At 48.4% G+C, this 12083-nt stretch overlaps 1 protein-coding gene across 2 annotated transcripts in view; it reads left to right on the top strand.

Moving 5' to 3' along the window:
* Positions 1-12083, top strand: part of HK2 (hexokinase 2) — a 76942-nt gene that overhangs the window by 42743 nt on the left and 22116 nt on the right. For both annotated transcript variants that reach the window (XR_014839583.1, NM_001122987.1), the window contains 5 exon segments: positions 2083-2231; positions 9003-9122; positions 9681-9776; positions 10909-11008; positions 11627-11810. Coding sequence is in view for 1 of the 2 variants with exons in the window: in NM_001122987.1 (NP_001116459.1) it covers positions 2083-2231; positions 9003-9122; positions 9681-9776; positions 10909-11008; positions 11627-11810 (649 nt within the window). In the remaining variant the exon portion in view is untranslated.

The raw sequence follows: 12083 nt of genomic DNA, 5'->3' as shown, positions 1-12083 counted from the left end.
CAGTCATACATACATACATAGGTATGTCCGTGTGTGTGTGTGTGTATATACACACACATTCTTTTTCTCATGCTATCATGTATATATATACACATGTGTATGTACATACATATTCTTTTTCTAATACTATCATATATATACATACACACACATATATACATTCTTTTTCTCATGCTGTCATATACATATATACGTGTGTGTGTATATATATATATATATATATATGCACACACATTCTTTTTCTAATACTATCATAAACATACACACATTCTTATGCTGTCTTCCATCATCTCCTATCCTAAGAGACTGGATAGCATTCCCTGTGCTGTATAGTAGGACCTCATTGCTTATCCATTCTACATGGAATAGTGGCTGGAGTTGTGCTGTGGGAAATGTGGGCTCTGGGGCCAGTCTCCATATATCATTCCTAGTAGACCATGGCTGTGTGGAAGGCAAGATAATGTCCATTCCACGTTGCCCCTCTGGACTCTAGGGGCTGTGGACCGTGCCCTCAAGGGAGCTGGGCAGGGCCAAGCCGTTACTGTTGCTGAGAGGGTGTGGGCCAGATAGACCCTCATTTCACTTAGTCAGAGCCCTTTCCTGACCCGCCATCCAGTGTCCCCGACTTCAGGGCAGTCTCCCATGAGGACAGGGACTGAGTGCTGTCAAGCCGCCCAGTGAGGTAACCTCCAGGAAATAACTGGTATCCTTCAAGAAGGGCTGCAGCAGGGCCTTGGGAGATGGGTTGAAGGGGCTGCTGCGGGGATAAGCCGCCTTGTTCCCTGGTCCTTGCCTGCCCTGCCGGCCTCGGCCCCGGCCCCGGCCCCAGCCTCCATGCCTCTTCAGCACTTCCATTCTGTGCCAGACAATGGCACGTGTCCCTGTGGCCGGTGTTATTGTCTAGAATCTGGATGTTTCCTGTTCTGCACTGCTTACTTCCTGGAGGGACTGGGCTGTGCCTTCCTGCTGATCCGCTTGGGTCTGTGGAGTCTCCCTCTCTCCACTCCGCCCCAGGCCTGAGGCTTGTTTGAGGACAGCCGAGTGGGCTGCCTCTTGTCTTACATACTTGCAGGTCAGGACCCCCTCACACAGCAGTCAGCCTAGGATCTTTGGTGGGGGCACCTGCTTGACTCTAGGCCTCTTAGTTTATAACCAGCTGGATCCCATTCCAGTCTAGCATGTGACCCTGGCGTCCTGCCGAGGGACGTTGCCCTCAGGGTCTACAAACATAAAATTCAGGGATCACGAGCTGGCAGAAGGCCAAGGGGCCCACAAACTTGTAGGAGTATGCTGGGTGTCCTGGGGGTCTAAAGGACAAAACTGAGTTAGGGTTGTAAAGGACAAAACTGAGTTAGGGTCTCCTTGCTGCTGTGCTTGGAAGGCCTTGTGAGCTCCCTGGGGACTTGGCTGAAAGCCCTTGGGAAGCAGTCAGCTCTTGCGAGGGGGTGGGCCCCCTATCATTGGATGTGAAACTGTCTCACTGTTGATGTGAATTCTGCAAGTAATAGAAAAGGGCTTAGCATTAAGGAAAAGAATGAGACAAGACAAAACATGAAAGTGTGTAGAGGAGTTCCCATTGTGGCTCAGTGGTAATGAGCCCGACTAGTATCCATGAGGATGCAGGTTTGATCCCTGACCTTGCTCAGTGGGTTAACGATCTGGTGTTGCTGTGAGCTGTGGTGTAGGTCACAGATGTGGCTCGGATCCTGCGTTCCTGTGGCTGTGGTGTAGGCCGGCGGCTGTAGCTCTGATTTGACCCCTGGCCTGGGAGCTTCCACATGCCGCAGGTGTGGCCCTAAAAAGAAAAAAAAGGAACAGCAGAGGAACACATGTAGGTCCTTGGATAACCAGGTAAAGCAGCCTACAAAGTCAGCTACTATACTGTAACCTTCCCAAGGGTCCAGGTGTGGCCCTAAAAAGCAAAAAAAAAAAGTGTGTAGAAGAAATGTAAGGCCCACTGGCGACCTCATTCTGCAGAGATGGGCTGTGTTTATGGCAGGATTCTTGGGTTTTAGGTTTTGGTCTCTGTGAAACAGCTTCACCTTGTCTTTCCCCAACTAACAGTGGCCCTTCTCTCTGCAGAACACGGAGAGTTCCTGGCTCTGGATCTTGGGGGGACCAATTTCCGGGTGCTTTGGGTGAGAGTAACAGACAACGGACTCCAGAAGGTTGAGATGGAGAACCAGATCTACGCCATCCCCGAGGACATCATGCGAGGCAGTGGCACCCAGGTATGCCCCTGCTCTCAGGGTGGCCATGGCGGGTGGGCGGCTCTGAGCCCGGCAGGAGCAGATGCTGCTCCCTCCCTGCAGTCTGGAGGGAGGAGACCCTGACTAAGGCTTGGATTTCCTGTCCTCTTTTTTGCCTGGTGATTAGTTTGGGGGTCCTCATCCAGAACGGTGCACAAGGCCAGAGAGCAGGGAACATGTACATGAGGCCCCCGGGTCTGGGTGTGCTGTAGTGGCAGGGATTTTGATTTTCCATCTCATCTGAGGTCTGCTTGTATACGCTGGACGCCTGTAGTTAGTGGTGTCATTGAATCGCAAGTCAGTAGAATACACAATAGTGGTGTGATACTGCCACCGGGCATGGTGGTCATTCTGCAGCCTCTTCTACTCACAGTTGTTAGCATAGCATTGCATGAAAATAGAACCCGCTCCTTTGCCTTTTTGGTTATTTGCATGCTCTCTCTCTGTCTCTCTCTCTTTTTTTTTTTTTTTTGCCTTTTTGCCTTTTTGCCTTTTCTAGGGCTGCTCCCCGGCATATGGAGGTTCCCAGGCCAGGGGTCTAATTGGAGCTGTAGCTGCCGGCCTACGCCAGAGCCACAGCAATGCAGGATCCGAGCCGTGTCTGCAACCTACACCACAGCTCACGGCAACACCAGATCTTTAACCCACTGAGCAAGGCCAGGGATCGAACCTGCAACCTCATGGTTCCTAGTTGGATTCGTTAACCACTGCGCCACGATGGGAAGTGCGCTGTCTCTTTTTCACCTTCTAAAACAAGACGTTTTGCACACAAGGATGGGAGCCAATTGAAGAAACACAAATCCAGATTCTGAGTGTCTGTCCCCACTGCAGTGGCTTTCATGTGCTTACACACTGGCCCCAACTCAAGCGTAGTCATCTCCATATCTCTGTGGGCTTTATTTTATACTCAGCACCCAACAATAAAAAGAGTGGCTGGTAACAGCTAGAAGATAACAAGAAAGGATGGAATTGCCATCATGATAGTGTCCAAAGATGTATCGAGCATCTGCTGTGCATTGGGCCACCAATCCTTGCTGAGAGTCAAAGTCCTGGTCCTCTCTGTCCAGGGCTTCAAGTCCAACTGGACCACTAAGACCATCCACCCTCCCACCCACAGGAAGTAAAAATGTTGTGTTGAAGTGTGAGCAGAAGTCCTTTGTATGGATTTCCCATCTTATCCTCAGTTTTAAGGCTGGGTGCTCCTTTTATCTCCACTTTATAGATGTGGAATTGGGCTTTGAAAGATTGAGTGACTTTGCTTCACCTTAAAGGGGTGGGAGGGGCCAGACAGAGCAAGACACAAAGCCAGATCCATGTGACCAGAGCCTGTGTTTGTCCAGTTCTAGGAGGCTCTGTGCACTGCTGTGGTCCATGGGAATGGTGCTCCCTAGAATTAGGCAACATGGTGGTCCTGGGGCCCCACTACCTGCCCCTGCTTCCACAGTGGGAAGCACTCCCCAAAGGGTCTGGGGCTCCTGAAAAAGTGAGATCCCGTAGGGCAGGCCCTTTCTGGCTCTCCCTCTCAAGTTTCCCCAAGGAGCACCCTCCCACGGGAGGCCACTCGTTGCCATCACACCACAAATACCTGGCTGGTTGGTGGGTGATGGTCACAGGTCCAGCCACTGTCTACTCTGTTCTTGGGTGTCCAGAGACACTGGTATCCCTTTCACCTGCTCTGCCAAAGCTTCCTTGGGATATTCAGCTGCTCTCAGTCCATGGGGAGGAATCACCAGAGACATTCCTGGATGCTAGCACAGCTACAGGGATCACTCTTTTTTTTTTTTTTTTTTTTTTGTCTTTTGTCTTTTTGTTGTTGTTGTTGTTGTTGTTGTTGTTGCTATTTCTTGGGCCACTCCTGCGGCATATGGAGGTTCCCAGGCTAGGGGTCGAATCGGAGCTCTAGCCACCGGCCTACGCCAGAGCCACAGCAACACGGGATCCGAGCCGCATCTGCAACCTACACCACAGCTCACGGCAACGCCGGATCGTTAACCCACTGAGCAAGGGCAGGGACCGAACCCGCAACCTCATGGTTCCTAGTCGGATTCGTTAACCACTGCGCCACGACAGGAACTCCAAGGGATCACTCTTGAGCACTGGCTATTGCTGCTGTATTTATGATACCTAATGGATACTCAATAAAAGAGTGATTGGCTGAAGAGGAGTCCAAGGAAGTTGCTCTTCCTGCATGGTCATCTCTTGAGCCTTAGCACTTGGAAGAGGTGGAACCTTCTTATTCCTAGTGTACTCTTCTTCCCACCACAGCAGGCTACCTCCTGGGAAAAGCATTTCAGACCATGAATAGAACATGTGGGGGAGATATTTTTAGACCCTTTATATGCCTTTGGGGGTTAGCCTGAGTGTAAGCCTACTTTCCTTATTTTAATGCTGGTGTTGGACAAGGGAGTTTCTGGGACTGTGGGATCTGAGCTCTACTCAGGTTGTCCCTAGCTCTGGTGTACATAAAGAAAATATTTCAGGCCAAAAAAATCTATGAGACCCATCTGGAAGAAACTATGAAACTACTGGGACATTGAAAAGGCTCCAAATACACAAAAAAGCCATATATAAAAATGAAACAAAGAAAACCAGAAAATATAGGTGCTTATTCCATCCTAAGGAAGGGAAAGAATGCTATGGACCTAAAAGCAGAAAACACTTGATAAAAAGATTGGAAGGAAATTCATAATGGCTATTTCAGAGATGGGATTATAGGTGATTTTTTTCTCCCTGTCTTTTTTGTTTGCTTTTTAGGGCGTACCTGTGGCATATGGAATTTCCCAGGCTAGGGGTTGAATCAGAGCTGCAGCCATAGGCCTTCACCACAGCCACAGCAACGCCAGATCTTTGCCCCACATCAGGGATCGAACCTGCATCCTCATGGATACTAGTTGGGTTTGTTACCGCTGAGCCACGACGGGAACTCCTTTTTCCCCCTGTTTTTTTCTTTTCTTTTCTTTTGAATTTTAGGTCTCAATCTTTTAATTAAGGAAAACAAATGGATTTAAAAAATTAAATTTAGTTAAAACCAAGACCACATCACCAAACTTAAAATTTGCAAAGGTTTTGGAATATCCATGAGCCTAGGCAGGGTGGGTCCCTGGATAAAAATCTATTTTCTGATGCAGCAAGTTCCACTTGAGAGCAGTGCATTACAAATTGCAATAGCAGCCACTTTAGATTTTTCAGTGTATCCTGTGGAAAAGGGAGTTAACAAATTCTCAGACCAATAAGGAAAAGGAAGCCTTTTGTACCTTCATAAAGGGACGCCCTTTGCACCTTTTTTATGGCAGGAAGGTGTTAACTCTTTCTCCCAGCATCTTATCCTACACAATCAGCTAACAGAAAAGAAGATAGTCTTTCATTAAAGGAAGCAGATGGTCGAGGTGCTGTTTTGAGTATCCTTATAGGGATACTCTCTGGCTCGCTCGCTCCCCACCCCCCCACCATGTGATAAGACAAAAGAAGGCAGCCATCTGCAAGCCAGGAAAAGGACCCCTCACTAGACACTGAATCTTATGGCACCTCAATCTTGGACTTCCAGCCTCTGTAGCACATCTATCCAACATATGGAAGATTCAAGCCAGGCTGGTGGTCTAACAGAAGCCAATAGTAAGGAGTACTTACTTTGAGAAGGATCTGTACCTTCCTCACCTGATGGGAAGTTGCCTTGGAACCTGACATTCAAAGAGAAGGATCCTAGAATATTACCCTGACCCCTGCCTGCTCTGTAGCTCAGCACAACAGCATCTGCCGTGGCATGAGGCCTGGCTTCTGTCATGCCATTAACCAATACAACAATGGAAATGCAAGCCCCCTGTTAGACCCTCCCTCAAGGAGGGATGGGCAAGCATGAGGGAACAAACGCCCTTCTTGCTTGTAGAGATTGCTCACCTCCAGGACATCCCAGTCGTGTGTACAAGCAGGACAGCCATCCTCTTTCTGGATCAAGTGGGTCACACATGTCTCAGTGCAAGGCCTGTCGCAAGTGCTCCATATGAATGAATGTTAGCGGGACTCATACCCAGAGAGACCCAAGGAAATCAGGGACGCTGATGGAGCTTAGTCTTCTGCCAGAAGATAAGTACAGCATAGGGAAGGGACAGTGACACGTACTTCAAGGTTCAAAGGCAGAGTACTCTCTCTTGTTAGGAGAGGAAATGTAGAATTCTAGTGATACCTCCCTTCATGCAACACTTAATGGTATGTAAAAAAAAAAAAAAAAAATAGGTAAAGGATGCAGAAAAAATAAAACGAACTTTGGGTGGAAAAAAAAAGAGAGAGAGAGGTAGGTTCTTCTAACCCAGCACTGCCTAATAGAATTTTTCACAGTGGTGGAACTATTCAGTACCTACCCTGGGCAACGAGGCAGCCACTAGCTACCCGCAGCACTGAGCACTTGAATATGCCTAGTGTGATGAAGGAAGTGACTTTTTAATTTTTAAAGATTTAAATTAACTGAAATAGCCACAGATGGCTAGTGGCCATTTTATTGGGCAACATATTATTTAATGCCTCTCCTTTTTTTCCCCACCAGCCTCCTCTTTTTTTTTTTTTTTTGGCTGCACCTGCAGTGTGTGGAAGTTCCTAGACCAGGGATTGAACTTGCACCACAATTGCAGCAATCCTGAATCCTTAACCTGCTGCACCACAAGGGAAACTCTAGCCTCTTGTTGGCAGTGCAGTTGGAAAGAGAGAAGTGGGAGTTCCCGTCATGGTGCAGTGGTTGACGAATCCGACTTGGAACCATGAGGTTGTGGGTTTGATATCTGGCCTTGCAACAGTGGGTTGAGGATCCAGCGTTGCTGTGAGCTGTGGTGTAGTTTGCAGATGTGGCTTGGATCACCTGTTGCTGTGGCTCTGGTGTAGGCTGGTGGTGGCTGCAGCTCTGATTAGAGCCCTAGCCTGGGAGCCTGCATATGCTGTGGGAGCCGCCCTAGAAAAGGCAAACAAACAAACAAAAACAAAAAGAAAAGAAAGAAAGAGAGAAGTGATCAGGGCTGGTGAGGGGAAACTATTTTGCTTCCCCTCCCCTGTCTCATCCCCATCTCTGATGATTGACCTTATCTCTTGGCAAGATTCTGCAACTTCCCTTTTTCAGATAAAGGTATTGTATTAAAGATCATTTTGACTAGAGTACCAGGAAGGAGGTGCTGCAAACTTGTTTAACCCTACTGTAAATTTTGTGTCTGATCAACTTCCCCACAGAAGAATAGAATTTGCTGAATATCTGTCTAGAAACCCTATTTACCTATGAAAAGACTTCACCTCTGCTCCCGGGAGTTGGCACTTGTGCATTAGTTGGGTATCCCCTTAGGCCGAGAGCCCTCTCATTGGCCAGCCCTTGGTCTTGAGAATGTTTTGATATGGGGATGGGAGTTTCAGCATCATCCCAGGTCAACTTTGCCTGTGATTGGACAGAGGGACAGGATCGATGCAGGAAGTTTAATTAGGAAGTTTAACCTTGTAGATGGCCTTCTGGTCTTCTTGGATCCCTCTCTCTGAGCGTACCCCAGACATCTGGGGAGCCAGTGCTCCTCTCAGCCTACCCTGCCACCCCCAATCTCTCTCTTCCTGTATAAATGCAAATACTAATTGTGGTTGAGTGTAGTGGTTCTCAAACTTCAGGATCACCTGGAGGGCTCTACCCCCACCATTTCTGATTCAGCAGGTTTGGGTTTGGGCCCTAGAATTTGCATCTATAACATGATGGTGGTGCTGCTGTGGACCTCACCCCGGGGAACCCCTTTTTTAGTGGAATCTCCCTTGCTTCTGCCTGGAAGGGAAAAGGAATGTTGTCCTCTTGTAACTTCCTTGGCTTTTTGATTTTGCCATCTGGTCAACCTGGCCCTTCAAATTTGTTCAGTCTCTTTGACTTTTGCTTACTTTTTGCATCAGACTGCTCCTGGCCTCAGCCTCTGAGCGTTTGGGTGGTCACCAACTTTCTCTTTGGGAATGCTGAGGGGCAAAAGAATGTCATCGGGACTGTAGGCTTTGGGGCAGATTGAAAGCCTAGGCGATGGTGAAGAGAGCTTTTTCTTAGTCTTAGGATTCTTCTTAGAAGCTTCAGGTCCTGTTTAGTCATGGTTGTGAAGCTGCCCATCCACAAAACCCTGTTTATTCTTGGTGCTCCTCATGGACTCACTGGGTGTTCCATGCTGAAGTTAGAGAACAAAGATACCTTGTTTTGCCCTGAAGAGATTAGTTTTCCAGAATGGAGGAAAAACAGAAAAGTTAATTATTTTTGTTAGTTTGTTTACAGAATGCCAACAGAGCATGTCTCCTCCCCTCCCTAATGATGAGAGACAGGGAGGCTAAAATACTTGGCAGTGAGATGGCTGCCCTTTCTTGTAAGACAATCAGCTGTGCATCCGTGTCAAGGGAGGTTCTGGCAGAGCCACCAAAGGATCTTCTGTTCCCAGGGCTTGTGATGACATATGGATTAACTTGGGCCATGATTTTCCCCCTGCCTTATGGGATTATTTTGACAGTGATTTAGATAAATGGCTTAAGTGGAAGACAGTATTTAATAATCAATCTATATGTTATTGACTCATTTAATCGTTTTGGTATCTCAAGTGGGTTGGTACAGTCATTCCCCTCTGCCCCCCATTGTAGAGATGGTTGCATTAAACCTTCATACATTAAACCTTGCGTGCACACAGCAAGTTCCCTTCTGAGCCCAAAGTCCGTGCCCTTAACCTCAATGCTCTTTGGCCTTTCTGCTCATCTTCCTGTGCTGTGTGCCCTTAGCTGTTCGACCACATTGCCGAGTGCCTGGCTAACTTCATGGATAAGCTACAAATCAAAGACAAGAAGCTCCCTTTGGGTTTCACCTTCTCATTCCCTTGCATCCAAACCAAATTAGATGAGGTAAGATGAGTTCTTCGGACACCTTTGTTGCTTTATTCTTTGGGCTGGGAGGACTGGGATGAACTCTGAGCCACCTGCTACCATGGTGTTGGTTCTAATACTTGAGTGTTGGGAGTTCGGTTCTGGGTGAGTGTGGAGGGGGGTGGTAAAGAGGTATAAGGGTGTGGGGGACTCTGTATCACTCTCCCCTCAAATGACAATGTGTAGCCTCACTAACACTGCACAGTGTCTTGATCCCCCTTAGGGAAACAGGAGCGAGAAACCAGGGACCCTGTTTTAAGTGTTATAAAGATCTTTGAAAGTTAATGATGTTGACATACAAGTATCTTACTTTGGCAGTCCTAGAGCCTGCTCTTTCCACTTCTTGGGCAGTAAAGCATTCATTTAACCTCCTTTCTTGGTCTTTGACAGAGTTTCTAGGCTAGTCCGGCAGCAATATACAAATTCAATCCTGACTTTAATTTAGCCCCTTGGCTCCATTAGGTCTCCTCCTGATGGCTGTGTGCACAGTGTGGTCTGAATATTGTGGGGAATCAATATCCTTTGGCCCTTTTCCAGAGTTTCCTGGTTTCATGGACCAAGGGTTTCAAGTCCAGTGGTGTGGAAGGGAAAGACGTGGTTACTCTAATCCGGAAGGCCATCCAGAGGAGAGGGGTGAGTACGGGCAGCAGAGGTGGGGGGCAGGAGCTTGGGGTCTGGAGGCTCTTTACATCCTTTGGGGTCTTCAGACGATTATTCCCTGTCCGTTCTCAAATCAACATGAGAATCATTTGTTCTTTTTTTTTTTTTTTTTTGGCTGTGCCTGAGGCATGTGGAAGTTCCTGGGCCAGGGATCGAACCCGAGCCACAGCAGTGACCACAATGAATTCCTAACTGCTGGACCACCAGGGGACTCCTCATTTATTCTTAAGGAGCGGTCTTTGTTTCTTCTTCTCTGCTATATTTACCCAATAATCTTTCTTTTCCCAGTTTCATTGAGATAGAGCTCTGTATAAGTTTAAGGCATGCTGTATAATGACATACCTATATTAAGAGATAATTAGCACACTAGTGATGGGATGCCTTTGGGGTCTTCAGATTGGCGTGATGGATAAAAAATCTTTGCCTTGGTATAGGATCCATGAGAATGCGGGTTTGATCCCTGGCCCCCCAGTTCAGTGGGTTAAGGATCCGGCATGGCTGTGATCTGTGGTGTAGGTCAAAGACTTGACTCAGATCTGGCATTGCTCTTGCTGTGGCTGTGGCTGTGATGTAGGCCGACAGCTGTAGGTAGCTCTGATTCGATCCCTAACCTGGGGACGTCCGTATGCCACAGGTGTGGCCCTAAAAAAACAAAGAAAAAAACCCTTAGATTTTAACGTGAAGAAGACTTGAATATCCTTTTCAAATAAGAAAAATTGGGATGATGTTTGTATTAGGGTGGAATGGGGCCAAGAAAGGACAAGACCTGGGAGGGAGGGAGCGGGGGATAGAGAAAGAGAAGAAAGAAGAAGACAGTGATGACAAGACGGGCTCTCCTTAGTGCAGCCATGGCCGTGAACTAGACTGCAGGGCTGCTGTCGGGAAGGTCCTCCGTGTGAGGACAAGCAGGGTCGGAAGTGGGATATTGCTGTCAGGCTGAGTCCGGACTCCATTTCCAGCTCTAGCCATCTTTGGCTTCGAGTAGCATTGGTAAGAGGGCAGCTTTGTTGCACTTGAGCTGTGTGTCGTATTGCTCTTTCTCTTCATCGTCACATCTGTGATCTTTCTGTGACTGAATGTCAGAGCCCCCCTTTTATCCCTGCAGGACTTTGATATTGATATTGTGGCCGTGGTGAATGACACAGTTGGGACCATGATGACCTGTGGTTATGATGACCAGAACTGCGAGATCGGTCTCATTGTGGGTGCGTAAGCTCTAGGTGTGAGGACCAGTGCTGGCCAGTGGATTGGGAAGGGAGAGGGGTCCAGGGCCTGGACGTTCCTTTGTACTTCATATGGGGAGGTAATGGTGTGGTCACCTTGGAAAGCTGAGCCTTGACTTGTGCCATTGGGGGTGGTAGTGATTGGACCGTGCTGTGGGGCGCTCTATGTGGGGGTGCCCCATGAATCTGTGCTGAGGAATCCTAGCCACCCTAGGAAGTCTCAGGAGAGGGTTTAAGAAGGAGATGGAAAAAATAAGTAAATTAGAAAAAAAAAAAAGAGAATTCCCATCGTGGCTCAGGAGAAACGAATCTGACTATCATCCTTGAGGATGCAGGTTCGATCCCTGGCCTTGCTCAGGGGGTCAGGGATTCAGTGTTGCCGTGAGCTGTGGTGTAGGTCACAGATGAGGCTGGGATCTGGTGTTGCTGTGGCTGTGGTGTAGGCTGGCAGCTGTAGCTTCAATTCGACCCCCAGCCTGGGAACCTCCATATGCCTTGGGTGCAGCCCTAAAAAGACAAATAAGTAAATAAGAAGGAGGTGGGGGGCTGGGGGGGAGTGCAGTACAGGTGGGTGCTGAGCAGTCCCCCTGTTTTGTCCAGGCACGGGCAGCAATGCCTGCTACATGGAGGAGATGCGTCACATCGACATGGTAGAAGGTGACGAGGGGCGTATGTGTATCAACATGGAGTGGGGGGCCTTTGGGGATGACGGCGCCCTTGACGACATCCGCACCGAGTTTGACCAGGAGATCGACATGGGCTCTCTGAACCCCGGGAAGCAATTGTGAGCAACCTCCCCTGTGTGCGGTGGGCTGGGGATGGGGGGCGGTGGGGGGCGGCCAGGGCCCGCGGGTGGTCCTCATTTTCACTTTGCAGTCTTATTAGCCCCTCAACATTGCCAAGGCACACGCTGGTTACGGGAATGTTGTGCTTATGACATACACTGTGTCTCTAAGATGCTGAGAGGGATCTGAGACAGACAGAGCAAGCGGACAAGCCAGATCATACATAGGTCACAATTTGGCTGTGTCTCTGAGAGCCATCCTGTTCGAAGGCC

The sequence above is a fragment of the Sus scrofa genome, chromosome 3, assembly GCF_054392235.1.
Source record: "Sus scrofa isolate SSC_HxYL_T2T_F1_AM1 chromosome 3, Sscrofa_HxYL_maternal_Yorkshire_Landrace_v2.0, whole genome shotgun sequence".
Lineage (NCBI taxonomy): Eukaryota > Metazoa > Chordata > Mammalia > Artiodactyla > Suidae > Sus > Sus scrofa.
Note: the sequence above shows the minus strand (reverse complement) of the source record. Positions and strands in the feature narration are given on the sequence as shown.